Source organism: Oncorhynchus tshawytscha, linkage group LG05 (genome assembly GCF_018296145.1).
Source record: "Oncorhynchus tshawytscha isolate Ot180627B linkage group LG05, Otsh_v2.0, whole genome shotgun sequence".
NCBI lineage: Eukaryota > Metazoa > Chordata > Actinopteri > Salmoniformes > Salmonidae > Oncorhynchus > Oncorhynchus tshawytscha.
In genome coordinates, this window is record NC_056433.1 from 52,199,379 (window position 1) to 52,217,641 (window position 18,263).

At 42.5% G+C, this 18,263-nt stretch overlaps 1 protein-coding gene across 1 annotated transcript; it reads left to right on the plus strand.

Moving 5' to 3' along the window:
- Positions 1-1,390: 1,390 nt before the first annotated feature.
- On the plus strand, positions 1,391-17,983 carry tm6sf2b (transmembrane 6 superfamily member 2b). Its single transcript, XM_024421305.2, has 11 exons — positions 1,391-1,660; positions 1,855-1,992; positions 4,090-4,193; positions 12,687-12,784; positions 13,244-13,347; positions 13,674-13,756; positions 14,259-14,383; positions 14,606-14,707; positions 15,405-15,497; positions 16,742-16,861; positions 17,673-17,983. Exons 2-11 carry the CDS (start codon positions 1,913-1,915, stop codon positions 17,913-17,915), a joined length of 1,152 nt encoding a protein of 383 aa, XP_024277073.1. The 5' UTR covers positions 1,391-1,660; positions 1,855-1,912; the 3' UTR covers positions 17,916-17,983.
- The last annotated feature ends 280 nt before the right edge of the window (positions 17,984-18,263 follow it).

The following is an 18,263-nucleotide window of genomic DNA, read 5'->3' on the forward strand; positions in this document are numbered from 1 at the left end:
GGGCATTATGAAGCACAGGGTGAGGTTCATTCGGACAAAAAGGGAAAGACAAGGTGGTGCTTTGCTTTGTCTGCACAGAAGTGTATCACCTCTTAGGTTTGTATTTGCCTCAGCAATTCAGCAATTCTAATAATGTGGCCCTGGAGTGGGACATAAAGGAGGTGCCAGTAAGTATTTTACAAACAAAACAAATTATCATCCCGAACTGATAACAACAGAATGGAACAGGGGCATTTTGTGAATCAAATTTGATCTGGCTCACTTCTGGGAATGGTGTTGGAATAGTGTTTTTAGAGATTAGCAATGCATGTCTCCATCTCAAGAGTGAATAGTTATTGAGTAGTTATAGAGACCTTTTTCCACATTCAATGATATTTCCTGAAGATCACAATCCAAATTTCATTGTTATGCTTTTGACTGCTCTGCCATAGAGAATGATAGAGGCCTCTACTGGCCAAAAGGCCTTATTATCATGTGCAGCGCCATTGAGAGCTTCCACCATTTTAATGTAGTCAACTGGTTGGGACTTCCAATTTTATTGGCAGATCCCTCCTGATTCCTCCACAATTGTGAATAAGAAAATTAAATACTTCAAAATGGAGATTGCCTCAATGGCACTGTCCATGTTGTCACAGATGCTATTATGGCAAAGATACAAAGATGAGTCCTCTATCTATCTCTCCTCATTTCCGTGTAAACGTATTGTATGTGTTTATTTGCCTCTTCTTCTTCACAGCTGCCAAAGTTCCCTTGCTGCTGTGATTTCCTTATTACCATATTGGATTAGCTTGTTATTCGTCGTGCCCACACATTACCTGCCTTGCGTTATTTTAGCATTGCCCATAAACTTCTCTGAAAATTCCAGCTTGATGTATATATACTATAATTTTGAATGCAGCGCCCTCTGCTGGAAGAAAAGCAAAAGGACATACAATGCCCAGTTAGGTATGTTAGGCAAGCAATTGGCAGTGGCACATTCAATCATTTATTTAACATATGCACATTCTTGTTACAAAAAACACATAATTTGGATGTGGTTTAATTATTTACTGCAGTGGGCTAAATCAGGGTCACACAGAGTGTTTCTTGGTAGTCATAAACAAATTTACTTTGAAACAAAAGTATACACCTTCACACACATGGTTATGGTCTTAATAAAACAAAACTGTACCATGTCAGAAATAGAGTTGAAATGCATAACATTTTGAGTTTGGATCTCAACATGAAACTTTATATACACCACAGAAGACTGAAATATAACAAAACAGTTTGACATAGAAACCTGCTTTTCTGAGTATATGTTTTTTTTGGGGGGGGATTAATTATGAAAAATAGATGGCGATTTGGTCATTCGACTGCAGGAAAGGATTTTAATGTGTTCATCTCAAATTAGTTCAAACTAAATAGAGAGTAGACCTAATGTAGTAGACCTAGTACAATGTATAACCCATAAACCCACACATTGCTTAACACACATGAATGTGAGTTAAGAGGCACGTGAATTACCCCATCTAATGCGATTTATATAAATCTCTGACGAACCCGAATTGCATAACTTGCCCCAAAAGCTCCTGGTTCATTATTTCCCTGTAAATATGCTGTGTCTGCCCGAGGCCAACCATCATTTCAACAATCCACAGGCCAAAACAGTGGCCAGACGGTAAGAATTGATTGATAACATTTGTATTGAGATTTTGTCTATTTTGTGAAAACTTTTAAAAGTATTGCGTGGATACGTTTTTGGCAAATGGTTCAATTATTCATGTGATTTTTCTCAAGACACAGGTAGTTATTAGATCATAGCAGATAATTGGTCAAATGGCAGTTGTATTCCACTTTTGTTTTTCTTTACAGTGGTCGGTGCTAGTGATTCTCCAGGGACCCTTTGGCTGTTTCATCTGCAGTTGAAGAGATGGAGAGATTAGTTTTCTTGTTTTCTCTGACTGCCCTTGTTGTCCTTCACTGCATGAACACCACTCCAGAGTTCCAAGAGTAAGTCAATGATGTCATGTCCTATTGTCTACCTATTGAATTGGGTTCCTTTAAATGTGTTCATACAGTTATACAAATATTTTTTTTGTTAGGCTGGTAGACTTCAATTGATCAATAGCTTTAAACATTGTTTTGGTTCATTTATGAACAAATGAGATTTGAATCAAAGGTCAGTCTTGCCAAATGTGTTTTGGAACCTAAATAAAAATGTTATATTAAGTCAAATCATATTTTGCAAGTTGTAGTGTATGTGGAACTATGACAGAATATTTTGCCGTCTAGGCCATTAGAGTCTTTAGATGATTGAGAAGTAATGCATTCGAATTTAGGCTACATATTCAAAGATCCAGTTGAGTGGTGCAAGTATGCTCAATACTCTTTGTTACCGCTTGAGGGCACTAGCAGCTCATATGAATAGGCCCCAATGACATTGTTGAGTTTTACACATAGATTTCTGACCCATAAATCCTTGACAAATCTTTAGTCATGTGGAAACAAGTAATACACTGGCATGTGTAAAACCCATGTAATGATTACATTCACATTATATGGTGATGGGTGAAAAATAATTAGTTAAAGGGGAAGTCAAAAAAGGCTTGTGAAATCAGATAGAACATGTCTTTGACCTCTGAAACAATGACTGACTCTAACCTCTCTGGATGATAAAAACATCTATTTTTCTCTTTTTTACATTTTGTCAATCCCCAGTCTACCTGTGTTGTCAGACAATTGGGTTAAGATATGCTCTCTCCAGTGTTTAGTTAAGCAGGCTGCCACAGCAGGCCTAATTACATTAAAGTTCCAGAAGGATAGGGGTGACTGTCTGCACCACTCCTCACGAGCAATTCTTCCATTCCTCAGCGGACATTTCTCATTTCAAGCAGACTGCCATACTCCTCCGTAGCGGATATCCCTAGAACTCGTTCAATGTGGACTTTGGCAATCAATAGGCCTACATGCCGCGAGAGGAGTTTGATAAATTGCTGCTGACATGTGTTCTTCCACTTTGCAAACAAACAGTATTGTGTGCATAAATCTTCCAGCGCTGGTGCATTCAGATGCAGCCAGGAAGCTTCCCTTTGGCTTCACAGCATTTGTTTGGCTTCTGTGTACACGTTGTACATTTGAGATGGAAGTCATTTTGTTTACATGGAGATGCCCCATAGCGCATTAATCTTTTCTGAACACAGTACCTGTTAACTCTGACTGCCAATCATGGTGATGAGTGGTGATCTCACATGCCCCATCGTTTTGGCCTCCTACAGCTAAAGACCATGATTGATTGAGTCATTGTGGTGAAGACCTCTGTTGTTGCCGGGAAACCATTGGAGATCTACATGAAACATGCTTCTTGTACTAGTGATCTGCCATCCCATGGCGTTATGGATCAGCAAGTCAAAGTAGCTCTGTTGAAACAAGACCCAGAGGCTGAAGCATCAAAGCAGGCTTTAGCAGTTGACCTCACAGCTTGGGTCAACACAACAGTAGAAATAGACCTGGTGATGTGGGCTACTAATGGATGGAGATCAAACCAGCAAGCCAGCCATTTGTCCTCACTGAATGCTGCAAACTTTGACACTATCAGTCCAATGCGGCCCCATGTAGCCGTTGGCATTAGCACATATTCTCTAATTCTCACAGGCAGCTAGCATCCTGCTGTTCTCCTATCTCCAAGGCTTTAGCGTGATTAGAACCCAAACAGAGCGTGCAGCAATTCCCCCAGCCTCCAGGCCCTCGCTAGAGCAGCAGCAGTCCCGTCTGCCTAGCCCACCTTCCCTCCGTGAGCCCCATATGTCTGTCTGTCTGTGTGTATCCTCTATCTATCATGTGGTCTCCCATCTCTGCATCATTTCTCCTGGTGCTCTGGGTGTTGGCATAATTATCGCTCCCTCTGTCTGCCCATTCATCACTGCTCACTAATTTAGCACTGCAGAGCAGACTCACCAACTAATTAGAGAAGAGAATGAGGCAGAACAGCAGAGGGAGATTGCTCTTTAAAAAGTATAGTGCAGGTAAGTTAAGACTTTGCACTATGAATTTGAAAAATATCATGATTTGTCCGCTAGCTAACAGTGTGTTGTTATTTCTTACCTGCAGCCCTGTTGTGATACTGCAGATTGGTATTGCAGTGTTGGTGGTGGTGTGGTTCTTCTACTTCCTTATCACCCGACGCAACCCGCCCAAAGACACCCTTTTCTATGGTATGGTATTAATCATTCTTTCAAGATGATGATGATGATGATGGCAGATCAAAGGGAAATTAGCTGTTTTATTTGGGTGAAAACTAGTTTAACATTGATGATTTTATTTCCTTAACAAAGCACCAATGCTTTTAAACAGATCCCCTCTGTGTTACATAGTTAAGAAAGAGCATGAATGACCACTACATACATAAGGCCAACCCCCGTGAACAGACTTCCAGAACCTTCTTATCGTCATGAATTGTTTTCATTGTTTCATTCATTTATACACAAAGCTGCTTATACTGATCAGGATCAGCGTAAAGCTGAAACCCAGACTGACAGACTTGTTAGGCTTGTTCTTACAACACCATAGTAGTAGGAGAGCTGGAAAGACCTGGAACATGAGCCCAAGGGCATGTGAAGTCACATGCCGTGCACACACACAGTATATAGCTTACTACTTACCGAACTTACTGATCGTGGATGAATGTCCCATGTGGGATGCAGGGCAGTAACGTTGACGCATCATTACCAAATAATGAGACAAAAACACAAAAACACACACACACACACACACACACACACACACACACACACACACACACACACACACACACACACACACACACACACACACACACACACACACACACACACACACACACACACACACACACACACACACACACACACACACACACACACACACACACACACACACACACACACCCGAGCTGACAAGGTACAAATCTGTCGTTCTGCCCCTGAACAGACAGTTAACCCACTGTTCCTAGGCCGTCATTGAAAATAAGAATTTGTTCTTAACTGACTTGCCTAGTTAAATAAAGATAAAATAAAATACATACATACATACTGTACATAGCAGAAAACACCAGTGACTCGGTCTCTATAAAAAAGTGGTCAGCTGAAGCAGATGCTAAACTACAGGACTGTTTTGCTAGCACAGACTGGAATATGTTCCGGGATTCTTCCGATGGCATTGAGGAGTATACCACATCAGTCACTGGCTTTATCAATAAGTGCATCGAGGACATTGTCCCCTTAGTGACTGTACGTACATACCCCAACCAGAAGCCATGGATTACAGGCAACATTCGCACTGAGCTTAAGAGTAGAGCTGCCGCTTTCAAGGTCTCTAACCCAGAAGCTGATAAGAAATCCTGCTATGCCCTCCGACAAACCATCAAACAGGCAAATCGTCAATACAGGACCAAGATTAAATTGTACTACACCGGCGCAGACGCTCGTCGGATGTGGCAGGGCTTGTAAGCTATTCCAGACTACAAAGGGAAGCACAGCCGAGAGCTGCCCAGTGACACAAGCCTACCAGACGAGCTAAATTACTTCTATGCTCGCTTCGAGGCAAGTCACACTGAAACATGCATGAGAGCACCAACTGTTCCGGATGACTGTGTGATTATGCTCTCTGCAGCCGACGTAAGTAAGACCTTTAAACATGTCAACATTCACAAGGCCGCTGGGCCCGACGGATTACCAGGACGTGTACTCCGAGCATGCGCTGACCAACTGGCAAGGGCCTTCACTGACATTCGGAGTCTGTAATACCAACATGTTTCAAGCAGACCACCATAGTCTCTGTACCCAATAACACTAAGGTAACCTGCCTAAACAACTACCGACCTGTAGCACTCACGTCTGTAGCCACGAAAGGCTGGTCATGGCTCACATTAACACCATTATCCAAGAAACCCTAGACCAGTGGTCAACAGCCTTTTCTGAGTCAAGATCACTTTCTGAGTCAAAATGTATGCCGAGATTTACCACTCTGATTTTTTTTTATTAACATGACTTAAAAAATGTCATGCAACATTAACCAATTAAAAACAGTACTGTAGCAATGAAGTTTGTGTAGTAAGCTATAGGCCCAATACATTATCACCGCATACTTGCTTTGCGTGAATTTACCTGCATTGTTGTTCAGACCATTTAAAAAATATATATTTCAAAATTTGAGGTATATTATATTTGTATTTATTAAGGTTCCCCATTAACTGTTGCCAAGGCAGCAGCTACTCTTCCTGGGGTCTGGCAAAATTAAGGCAGTTTATACCATTTTAAAACATTACAATACATTCACAGATTTCACAACACACTGTATGATCACAGTTGAGTGAGAATACATTTAAATCATTAGCTATTTATTTTACTTGGCTGATGGTGCCTACATCTGATGGTCAGTCTCGGAGGGAGAGAAGCAGACTGAGGGTCCGTCTCTCAACATTCCTCCACTGACACTGACCAAAAAGGGACACCATCTTCCAGCTGATGGCAAAACTCGAGTCGCACCGCATTATGTCTGCCTCGTGCACAAATTCATGTTACTCCTATGAACAGAGAATGTGAAATATTCCTTGATATTAAAAATGACCCAAGCCGCTAATAATAACAACGCAAGCCTATAGATACATTTTCCTACTCATTCATTACTGCTGCGCTGCTTGTTGTAGCGCTGAGTGGAAATAGGAAGAACGCGCATTTTATGGCTTATAAAAGTGTTGACAGTGCTGAGTAAGAATTTAAACATGAACTCACTCACAAAAACAGCAGATCTTTGCTATATTTGTTGACAGTCTCTCTCTACTCATGGTTTTAAACGTTTTGAAATCTCAATATAAATTTTGCCGCAGCTTTCTTTCATGCCTGCTACGTTACTGCAGACTCCGTAATCTGAGCAATCTGATTGGCCAGCAGTAGCATAGTGCACTTGATTTCCTCTCCAGGCCCACCGGTAAGGCAGAGTTTGTACCTTCAGACACATGAAATGGCAACAGTTTGCCTGGGCAGCTGAATTGGCTGCACCTACCACCAACAGCCCGAGACTAATTTAAAAAATAGAAACACAAGGTGTTATCGTTGTGTTTTTTTCCAGAAATGTTTGGTGATCGACTGGAAATGCCTTGGAGATCGACAAGTCGATTGTGACCGACCGGTTGGTGACCACTGCTCTAGACCCACTCCAATTTGCATTCTGTACCAACAGATCCACAGATGATGCAGTCTCTATTACACACCACACTGCTCTTTCCCACCTGGACAAAAGGAACACCTATGTGAGAATGCTATTAATTGACTACAGCTTAGCGTTCAACACCATAGTGCCCTCAAAGCTCATCACAAAGCTAAGGACCCTGGGACTCAACAGTTCCCTCTGCAATTGGATCCAAGACTTCCCGATGGGCCGCCCCCAGGTGGTAAGGGTAGGTAACAACACATCCGCCACGCTGATCCTCAATACAGGGGGCCCCTCAGGGGTGCATGCTCAGTCCCCTCCTGTACTCCCTGTTCACTCATGACTGCACGGCCAGGCACGACTCCAACACCATCTTTAAGTTTGCTGATGACACAACAGTGGTAGGCCTGATCATGACAAGGATGAGACAGCCTATAGGGAGGAGGTCAGAGACCTGACCATGTGGTGCAAGGACAACAACCTCTCCCTCAACGTGATCAAGACAAAGGAGATGATTGTGGACTACAGGAAAAAGAGGACCGAGCACACACCCATTCTCATTGACAGGGCTGTAGTGGAGCAGGTTGAGAGCTTCAAGTTCCTTGGCGTCCATATCAACAACAACCTAACATGGCCCAAGCACACAAAGGCAGTCGTGAAGAGGGCACGACAAAACCTATTCCTCCTCAGGAGACTGAAAAGATTTGCCATGGGTCCTGAGATCCTCAAAATATTTTTTACAGCTGCACCATTGAGAGCATCCTGACGGGTTGCATTACTGCCTGGTATGGCAACTGCTCGGCCTCCGACCGCAAGGCACTACAGAGGGTAGTGCGTATGGTCCAGTACATCACTGGGCCAAGCTTCCTGCCATCCAGGACCTCTATACCAGGCGGTGTCAGAGGAAGGCCCTAAAAATCATCAAAGATTCCAGCTACTCTAGTCATAGACTGTTTTCTTTGCTACCGCACGGCAAGAGGTACCGGAGCACCATGTCTAGGTCCAAGAGGCTTCTAAACAGCTTCTACTATTTGCACTGCTGCAACTCTCTGTTATTATCTATGTATAGCCACTTTGACAACCCTACCTGCATGTACACAATTGTCTCATTACCTCGACACTGGTGCCCCCGCACATTGACACATTGACTCTGTACCGGTACCCCCTGTATATAGCCCCGCTATTGTTATTTACTCCTGCTCTTTAATTGTTTGTTTTTCTTATCTCTTACTTTTTTTACTTTTTAATTTTTGGGGTATTTTCTTAACTGCATTGTTAGTTAAGGGCTTGCAAGTAAGCATTTCACTGTAAGGTCTACACCTGTTGTATTCGGCGCATGTGACAAATCAAATTTGATTTGACTTGCGATTGATACATTGGCTTCCAGGCTGGCATTATAAGGGATGTCATGTCAGTCACCTATATCCTGCAATAGGTTATTTCCTAACCACCTGTTACCAGAGGGCACCCTGCTGGCCATGTTTGATGTGGAGAGCTTGTACCCTAACATCCCACACACTGGAGGCTTGCAGGTGCTACAACATTTCCTTCAGCAGAGAGACTCGACCCTTGCTCCATCCAATGATTGCATCTTACAACTTACTGAACTGGTATTATCCAATAACTACTTCGTCTTTGAGTCAGACTTTTTCCTTCAAATTCGAGGGGTGTAGCCACGGACTCCCCCTTTCCCCCCAACTATGCAAACCTGTATGTGGGACAATTTGAGGAAGCACTCCTTTACAAAACAGAGACACACCCCTTACTTTCTAAAATCCTCCTATGGAAGACACACATAGATGATGTCTTTGTGCTCTGGGAAGGAAGTCATTTGGAACTAAATGAATTCCAAACTCTGCTAAACGAGAGCTCTGAATACCTCAAATTCACCATCCAGACTGATGAGAGAAGAATAAACTACCTGGACTTATGGATCATCAAAGAGAATGATGCATTACACACAGACTTATACACAAAGCCGCCCACAGATCGCAATACCTTGCTATGTGCGGATAGTATGCATCCCCTTCCCCACAAGAATGGACTGCCATATAGCCAGCTAAGCAGGGTTAAACGAATCTGTGGCCACCAGACAGATTTTGACAGCAATGCTAAAAGAATGACAGATCAATTCAAAATGAGAGGCTACAAGGACAAATCTCTTGATGCTGCAATGATGAAAATATCTAAAAAACAAAGAGAGGAATTACTAAAAACTCAACCAAAGAAGAAAAACAACGCAATCATATTTTGCACTAAGTACACCAAGGGTTCAGAGAGAAAATGAAAGCAATCCTGAAAAAGCACAGGCATATTCTGCAGTCAGACAAAAAAATTGCACACCTCTTCAAGGAAACCCCACTGGTGGTCTATAAGTATGGTCGCAATATTGGAGATAGCTTGGTGAGATCTGACCTGCCCCCTGAGCCCACTCAGACACTCTAGACACCCATTCCAAATGAGAACTACAAATGTGGCTCATGTGCACAGTGCAATAGCACTATAAAAACATCCTTCTTCAGACACCCACATACAGATCGAAAAATCCCTGTTAGGGGTATCATCTCATGCAAGACCAAGGGTGTAATCTATCTCACCACCTGTTCATGTGGGAAAGCCTACATTGGACAAACAAAAGACAATTAAAACAAAGCATAGCTGAACATTGACTATCCAGTAGCAGCTCACTTTGTTGAAGGTAACCATTCAATCTCCTCCCTCAAATACACAGGCATTGAGCATGTTGCTCTACCAAGGAGAGGAGGTAACATTGAGATCCTGCTACTACAAAGGGAGGCTTACTGAATATCCTACTAAGAACGTTGACCCCTAGTGGTCTGAATATTGACTTTGATCTCAGACCCTTCTTATGAACAATTCTTTGTTTTATGAACAAGTCTTAAAAATTGCTATATTCTTTCTACAGCTTATTAGTGTACACCTAATATGTTCCCCCTGTTGATGATGCTTACTATGCATTATGGTTGAACCAAAAGATTACATGTAACAAATATGAAATTAAATACAAAACAATTAAATATGTGAAATTGAATAAAACAATAATATATGTTGATGCTAATATTATGTACAATATTCAATTATGTTTCCATATGATAACAATAGCCTAATATATTCAATATGCCATACACTATTGTTCTTTTTTATTTTATTTATTTTTTGACATTTAAACAAATTCATTCTAATTAACTTAATCATCATGACACACACCTCACTATTGTCATAGGTTGCACTAATTGCACTGTTTGTCTACGTAATCTGGTTCAAGTATTCATGACATTACCCTGAAGAAGGCACAGTGATACCGAAACATTGGTAAATACCCAATAAATGTCTGGGAGACAATATATATGATAGTTAATAGTCCCCTATATCCTGCCATAGGCTCATTCCTAACCACCTGTGTGTAAGCCTATCTCCCAGATGCCCTGTGGCCATGCCATGACATTGCGCCTCATCAGGTGATTCTGAGGAAGGAGAAACAGCCCAGAGCTGAGAATGGTTTCCTGCTGTGATAGAGAAGGATAATCCTCCTATCTTACCTGTTAGACGGCTTAGATAAACCAGACCCTCCAGAGGATTAGAAGGCCACAGGTACCTGGAGAGAGACAGAGTGTGTGTCTCTATCTGTGTGTTTATCAGGAGACAGCAGCAGCAACGTCAGGGAGATAGTGAGGGATGCAGGACGGCTGTCTGAGCCGTTACGCACAGGTGCCGTTACAAGGACATTTGATGATGTACGGGACAGCCAAGCCTTGTATTAAAGCTAATACATGGATTGGGCACCCTATTCCATTTCAAGGAAACACGAGTTCACAGAACTCTATACACACTGGGTATCAAATATTTACCACCTTGGATTTCTTCAGATTTTTTTTAATTTTCGATTTTTTAATGTCAAGATTAATGAAAAATAAAACCCTAATATACTTTGATTACATAAGTATTAATCTCCCTGAGTCAATACATGTTAGAATCACCTTTGGCAGCGATTACAGCTGTGAGTCTTTCTGGGTAAGTCTCTAAGTGCAGTATTTGTCCATTATTCCTTTCAAAATTGTTCAAGCTCTGTTGAGGTGTTGTTAACCGTAGCTAAACCGCAATTATCAAGTCCTGCCATAGATTTTCAAGCAGATTTAAGTCAAAAACTGTAACTTGGCCACTCAGGAACACTCACTGTCTTCTTGGTAAGCAACTCCACTGTAGATTTGGCATTACGTTGAAGGTTATTGTCCTGCTGAAAGGTGAATTCCTCTCCCAGTGTCTGGTGTAAAGCTGACTGAAGCAGGTTTTCCTTTAGGATTTTGCCTGTGCTTAGCTCTATCCTGTTTATTTTTATCCTGGAAAAACTCCCCAGTCTTTCCCGATGTCAAGCATACCTTGAGGACATTATTACTGATGAATGTGTTTGTTGCTTGTGACCGTGGTTTTCATATTTTTTATTTTGATGTGTGTATTTTCTGTCATTTCTGTAAATCAGGGCTTATTTGGAAAATAAACCTTGGTGTCAGTATGACTTCCTGATGAAATAAACGTTAAATAAAATACTCATACCATGATGCAGCCACCAACATGCTTCGTCATTTCAACGTCTATTTTTGGTCTACGTTTGGCTGTCATATAACGTGAATTCAATGTGAAATCAACAAAAAAAATGGTAGTACTACTGGCTGATTGGGCAGTTCCTAAAGAGTGTGGATATTGAGGTGGAGAACCAATATGTCTATTGGCTTCACATTACCAACCACTTGAACTGGGGTTCTGTCCTCGCCTATCTCCAGTCCTCTTGATCCCCTGCCGCTCATTATGTGTTTCCCAGACCCATATGGGGTTCCAGCCAGGCTCTGACTTGGAGAGATGAGAAGTGCCCTCTCAGCGCCACTCTGCTCTTAACCTGAGGAAAACTCAACCCACAGCTCCCAATATAAATCTCCCCTCACCCAGCCTACAGCTATAGCAGTATCACCCTCTATAGCCCAGGAAATCAATAACTGGTTGGTTGGAGGGAAATATTTTAAACACAGAAAAATCCAGTCTTGTTCAATGCATCTTTATAGGCAGTAATAGGGTTCTGACAGTTTTATTAAGAGTTTCAAAGAGGCAGACAAAGCAGATTGGGTAATAAAATCAGAGGAAAGAGATTTCTCTTTATCATAATGAGAATAATGAGAATTGTTCTTACAGCAGAGCTGCTTGAAATCTAGCTGCTACAGGTTTCTACTGAGCTGAATTCTGCAGCGAATTGAATGAGGGCCTTTCTTACAGAGCTGAAAAACGCTCAAAAATACAATCGGTGTATGCTAATCGCACCAAAGAGAGTTGAACAGAACAACAGCCACACATTAATCCATTAAGTCATTTTCTGTTGTGTAATTGAGGCACTTACGTGAAATAACCCCTGTCACGTGTATTCTACAGTACTGTGTTGCCTCCTGCTTATTATTGTCCACTTTCACAATATCCGTCTGCCACAGTACTGAATGTTTGCATTGTCTTTACAGTGTTTGCTGAGTTTTCCTTCACTTGTGTCATTGACCTTGTGAGTGCTATGGAACATGATGGTTTTATTTCCGGGTTTATGGAATTCTACCAGAAAACGGTTAGTCTCTAGATTCTCCACCTCATGACTTAACATCATGCTAGGTCAAAATGGAACACTAGTCACTTTAAAAATGCCACAATAAGAATGTTTACATATCTCACATTACTTATCTCACATGTATATACTGTATACTGTATACTACACTATCTATTCTATACTATCTATTGCATCTTAGCTGCTCTGTCATTGCTCATCCATATATTTTATATTTATATATTCTTATCCCATTCTTTTACTAGATTGTGTTTATTAGGTTTTGTTGTGGAATTGTTAGATATTACCTGTTAGATACTGCTGCACTGTCAGATCTAGAAGCACAAAGCATTTCGCTCCACTCGCAATAGCATCTGCTAACCATGTGTATGTGACCAATAACATTTGATTGGCTAATAATATATATTTTTTAACTTTAGAATCTGTCTGTTTTAGGTTAACGGTTGTATTTGTGTGTTGCAGGGAGAGCCCTATCTGGGTACTGCCTATGCCATCATGATGTGCTACTGGGATGGAATAGTGCATTTCATCATGTACCTCATGATGATACAGCGCTTATGGAACAGGTGTGTGTTGTTCGCTGTGTCAACTTGGTCTTGTAATGATGATCTACACACCACACATACACTCCATTCATACCTGGACCAATAACTGGACCAAGGAAGCAAGAATTGTATTGTATTGTACCTTATAGTCCCCTTCACCAGGAGAGCCGAGACTTCGTACCTCAGAATCGGCCCCAAGCAAGATCCTAGTGTGACCACATTTACGTCCACACATCATCTCATGGTCTCACTGCTGGGTCATTCATTTGAAGCTTTGTAAGACACGGTGTCACTTTTTTTCAGTGATGGAAGCAACATCTACTGACCATTTTCTTTCCGTCTCTCAGCAAGTCTTACCGCACCCTGGGTCTCTTCTGGGCTGGATCGTTGTTTGCCAACATGAGTGTCTTTGTGACAGGAATTGTTGTAGGTGAGTCACTCCTTCCCCCCCTCCTGTAACCCACAATGGCAGAGTTAATCAACGGTACATCTGTAGAGCATTGTAGAATCAGTGTCATAGTGTAGGTTGCCAACGTAACACGTGCTTCCCTTTAGAATTTACAGAACAAAGCTAAACTAGGCTCAAAGCATCTGTTCTTTGAGTTTCAAACAGCATAGGGAGGTATTAGAGGATCAAGCTAAACTGTGACTGTGTTCACATCATTTTGTATTTTAGTTGTGTATTCGTTCAATGATGCCCTAATGAGGATTTTTTTAAAGAATATCATTGGAGTTAATTACAAGGTGTGTATAAATAGAAAAGAGGCTGAACGTTATGGTAATGTGGTCTCACCTATCTTTCATGTACACCTCATGGAAATGTGTCAACTTTAACACGGTTAAAAGTAGACTGCTCTACTCTACTTCAGATGTACCCAGTTCCTCCTCCTAGTTCTAGGGGATGAAATGCTCTCTGTTTCCCTCTCTGGCAGGTAAATTTGGGTCAGATATCCGTCCCGCCTTCTGGCTCAACATGCCCTTCTTAATGCTTCCAATATGGGGTGCGATCAAGCTGTTCAACCAGCCCAAGAATGGGCCAACACTCGGTGGATACAGGGTATGATGGAGCAGGGCACAGCTGATTGGCCTGGTGGAATGCGTAGGGCCAGGAGTTTCCCTGACCGTGTGACTTGACCAGACAAACTAGGACACAAAAATAGAGCCTTAGTTATGATATATTACTACAATATCCTTGCTGAAGTGTGTATTTATTACTATGTTATAGTGCATCTGAACTGTCTAAAGAAGCTTCTCCTCCCCTGGTGTTGGTGTCTCCTAGGCCCACTATGATCAGAGTTTTAATCTCATCTGGCGCCCTACAGACCTTCTCCTGGTGCTGCTGCTACTGGGGGCCATGGCCTTCACTCTCTTCAGGGGCTTGGTGAGTCAGCAGGGCCTGAATACACACTTAGAACTAAACACTAAAAAATATTGAAAATAAAATAAAAATACCTTATTATATTAGGATTGGTCCAGCCCACCAATGCTAGCACAGCCAAAAGCGTCAATGCATATTGAGTTGATTCCCTCATGCTAGCTGTCTTTGTACAGCAGTCAAGGATTTGTTTATGATGCATAGATTATGTGCAACACCTGCTGCGCTGATTCAATCATGTGATATGGGTGGTCTCATCTGACACTTCCCTGGCAAATAGAACATTCACGATGGTCTGATTTGTGGAAATATACACATACTTATTTAACTTGCATAGTTTTTTACTGTGATTTTCATCCAGTACCTCTGCGATGCGTTGTACCTAAGAACTGCCCTTAGCCGTGGTATATTGGCCATATACCACACCTCCTTGTGCCTTATTGCTTAAATAAACCATGTCTGGTCCATGGGGAATGTGAAAGGGAACAAGTTGGTACTTGATGAAAATCATAGTAAAAATACATGTTTTGTATTACCCGGGGTATACGGTCTGATATAACACGGCTGTCAGCCAATCAGCATTCAGGGCTCGTACCACCCAGTTTATAAATTACAATAACTGATCCTACAGACAAGTAGTTTATACAGTGCTCTTGTCAAGAAGATGATCATGTTGTAACCTTCCTCCTATGTGTGCATTCAGGTAGCTCTCGACTCCCCTCTAGAGGCCTGTACCATCTACCTCCGCCAGTACGAGCCCTATCTGAAGGACCCGGTGGGCTACCCCAAGGTTATGGTGGGTACTTTAAGAGACAGAGCATGCCTCTCTGCAGTGCCAGTGGCATTCCTTAATAGTCTCTTGTTTTAAATAACAACTCCATTCAGAAATAACAACTCCATTCAGAAATCACTTGGAGCTGCCTTGAAGCCTGCCCTATCTCTCTCCTCTCTAGCTGTGTATCTCACAGAAGAGATCACAGAGCCATTTTTCATCATTATGCCACAATGAGAGGGGTGAGAGGCCAGGCTGGTTCATTCTCTCTCATTTGTTAGGCAAGAGAATGTGGTTGTGTCTGGTCCGGTCTCAACGCCTGGGCTTTCTCCGTCTGCTGGGGGATGTTTATTTGGTTTTGTTAGGGTTCTTAGCCGAGTCAATAGGTTACCCAAAGACCTTGTTGTGGCTCCAGTCCAGGCACAATGGCGAAGCATCGATCAGGCAGGGAACTGCATGCTGAGAACTTGATAAGATAATCCTCCTTCCCCTGAGCCCCCCCATCAGCAACACACCGGGTGGGAGGGGTGTGTGTGTGTGTGTGTGTGTGTGCGCGAGTGTGTGTGTGCGCATGTGCTTACATGTTGGTGTGCTCAAGCTAGCATGTGTGTTTAAATCCCTGTGTGTGTCAAAGCATGTGTGTGTCAATACGGGTGTGTGTGTTGAGTGTGTGGAGTTGGGGTGTTGCGCTGATCTTACACTGACCTTTTTAATCATTGATGGTGATAAACCACGGCATACAGATGACCGGGGCGAGGAAAACAAAGACACTCCTCCAAGGACTGAAGGGCAACGTGTGATTGGTTCTCAGCCTCTGGGCTCAATTCATTAGGATTCATCAGCACCACAGCTCCAGAACAAAAGCCACTGTTCAAAGGCATAATTTGATGCCATTACTTTAACAGCGACCTGACTTTCATGCTCCAAATATTCTGCAAATGCTTGTGAGTGTCGATGTAACAACCTCTGTATCTGGACAATACAATTTGGACCTGAGTGTGCGGTGTGAAAGCACTTCAAATGTGTGTGTTTGTGTACGTGCATGCGTGAGAGTGTGTTGTCTATGCAGCCAGCACGCAGCAGCGTTCTCTGTATTCTGTGCGAGTACTTGGACTGCTGTAATGTGTTAGCGCCCTAGAGAGGATGAAGATGTACTGTATTAATTGACCATTGGAGTGTCAGCGTTGTGTGTTAAGGCGGGTCGGCTGAAGTCACCACTGTGATGTAATCCTTTGATGTTATACCTGTAGTACATCTACATTTTTTAGATGTTGCACTTCCTGTTCTACATGCTGCCTATGCTGGGTGCCTTCATCTACGGACTCGTAGTGCCTGGCTGCACCTGGATGCCCGACTGGACTGTATTTGTTGCTGGAGGCGTTGCCCAGGTAGATATGGGGGGATATATTTCTGTTATTATTTGTTAATAGCATAGACTACAGCTCCCAGAATGTAATGTGCTCTATGTACAGAGCTTCTACATACTGCTATTACTAGTCATACTAGTGATAACTTGAACAGATGAAGAGGTTGAATCACTTTGCAGTGACTGGGGCCCTGAAAGTTCAAAATGTAAACATTACGCTTGGAGTCAGTGACAGTATAGCTCCCAGTACTACTTCTCATTGAAATATTTGATTATAGCCAACCTTAATAAGACCTCTTCATGGAGTCTATGTTCACAATAATAACCAATCAGCCCCATCCTGCAGAGGCCTGCTTCCTGTAATCAAGTTCCTTCCCATACGGGACTAATGGAGGCAAACATCAAACAAGAGACAGTGATCAAAGGCCAGTCCTGTATAGACTTGTCTGCAGCCCCTAGTATCCCTCCCAACACATGGGAAGGCCTGTCTCAGAGATTCAGCTATTCTAATCAAAATAATCCTGTGAAACGGAGCTTGGCTAGTTGCATCTTCTGCTCAGAGCAGTGCACCATAGTCTTCTCTCTGAGGTCGGCTGTTATACTGCACATCGCTGGCTGTAGATACTAATGACTGTTGCAGAGGCTCAAAGTGAAGCAACATATTAGGTTTAAAACTATTCAGTCAAGGCCTTTGTGGGGGGGGAAGAACAACTACCGGTAACCCTAAAAACGTGAAAATCTAATTACTGGTCAGCTGTGAATATACTGTACAAGTTGCCCTCCTGTTTGGAATAATCCTAAACGTTACCTACTCCTTCCTCTCTCCTCCACAGTGTCAGTGGGCCCACATTGGGGCATCCCTCCACCCACGTACAGTGGCCCCATTCCGGATCCCAGACGAGGCTTTCCTGGCTGTCCTGGCAGCCAACCTGCTGTACGCTGTGATCCCCTCACTCATCGCCATGCGCTGCACCAGTAACACCAACTTCTTCTTGACCGTCACTAAACTTCCTGGGATGGAGGGGATGCCCTGGGTTCCTGATGCTGACACCCTAGTCGAGAAGAAACACAATTAAAGTTTACATACTAATAAAGTTACCAATAAAGATATGCAAATAGGTGTACAGAATTGACTTCTAATCTATGAATTTGTTTCTGTATTAGTTTCTGTAACAAGTCCCATAGGGATGCAGAGGACCAAGTAAGTGTATCACACAAGACATCATGTTCTCTTAGACCGGGACCCTCCATTGAACTACACTGCAGAGTCAGAGTGAGACACAGACTCCACTTTCCCCACAGCCTTTAGTTCAGGGCTCTCCAACACTCTTCCTGGAGAGCTTCGACCCTAATCAAGCACATCAATTAGCTGGTTGATAAGCCGAATCAGGTTATTTTACAACTGGGGTTGGAGCAAAAACCTA

Coding starts and splice junctions, on each gene's coding strand:
- tm6sf2b (XM_024421305.2), top strand. CDS start 1,913: ATGGAGAGATTAGTTTTCTTGTTTTCTCTGACTGCCCTTGTTGTCCTT. Junction 13,348..13,673: donor ATACAGCGCTTATGGAACAG/GTGTGTGTTGTT, acceptor TCCGTCTCTCAG/CAAGTCTTACCGCACCCTGG. Junction 15,498..16,741: donor TGGGCTACCCCAAGGTTATG/GTGGGTACTTTA, acceptor TACATTTTTTAG/ATGTTGCACTTCCTGTTCTA.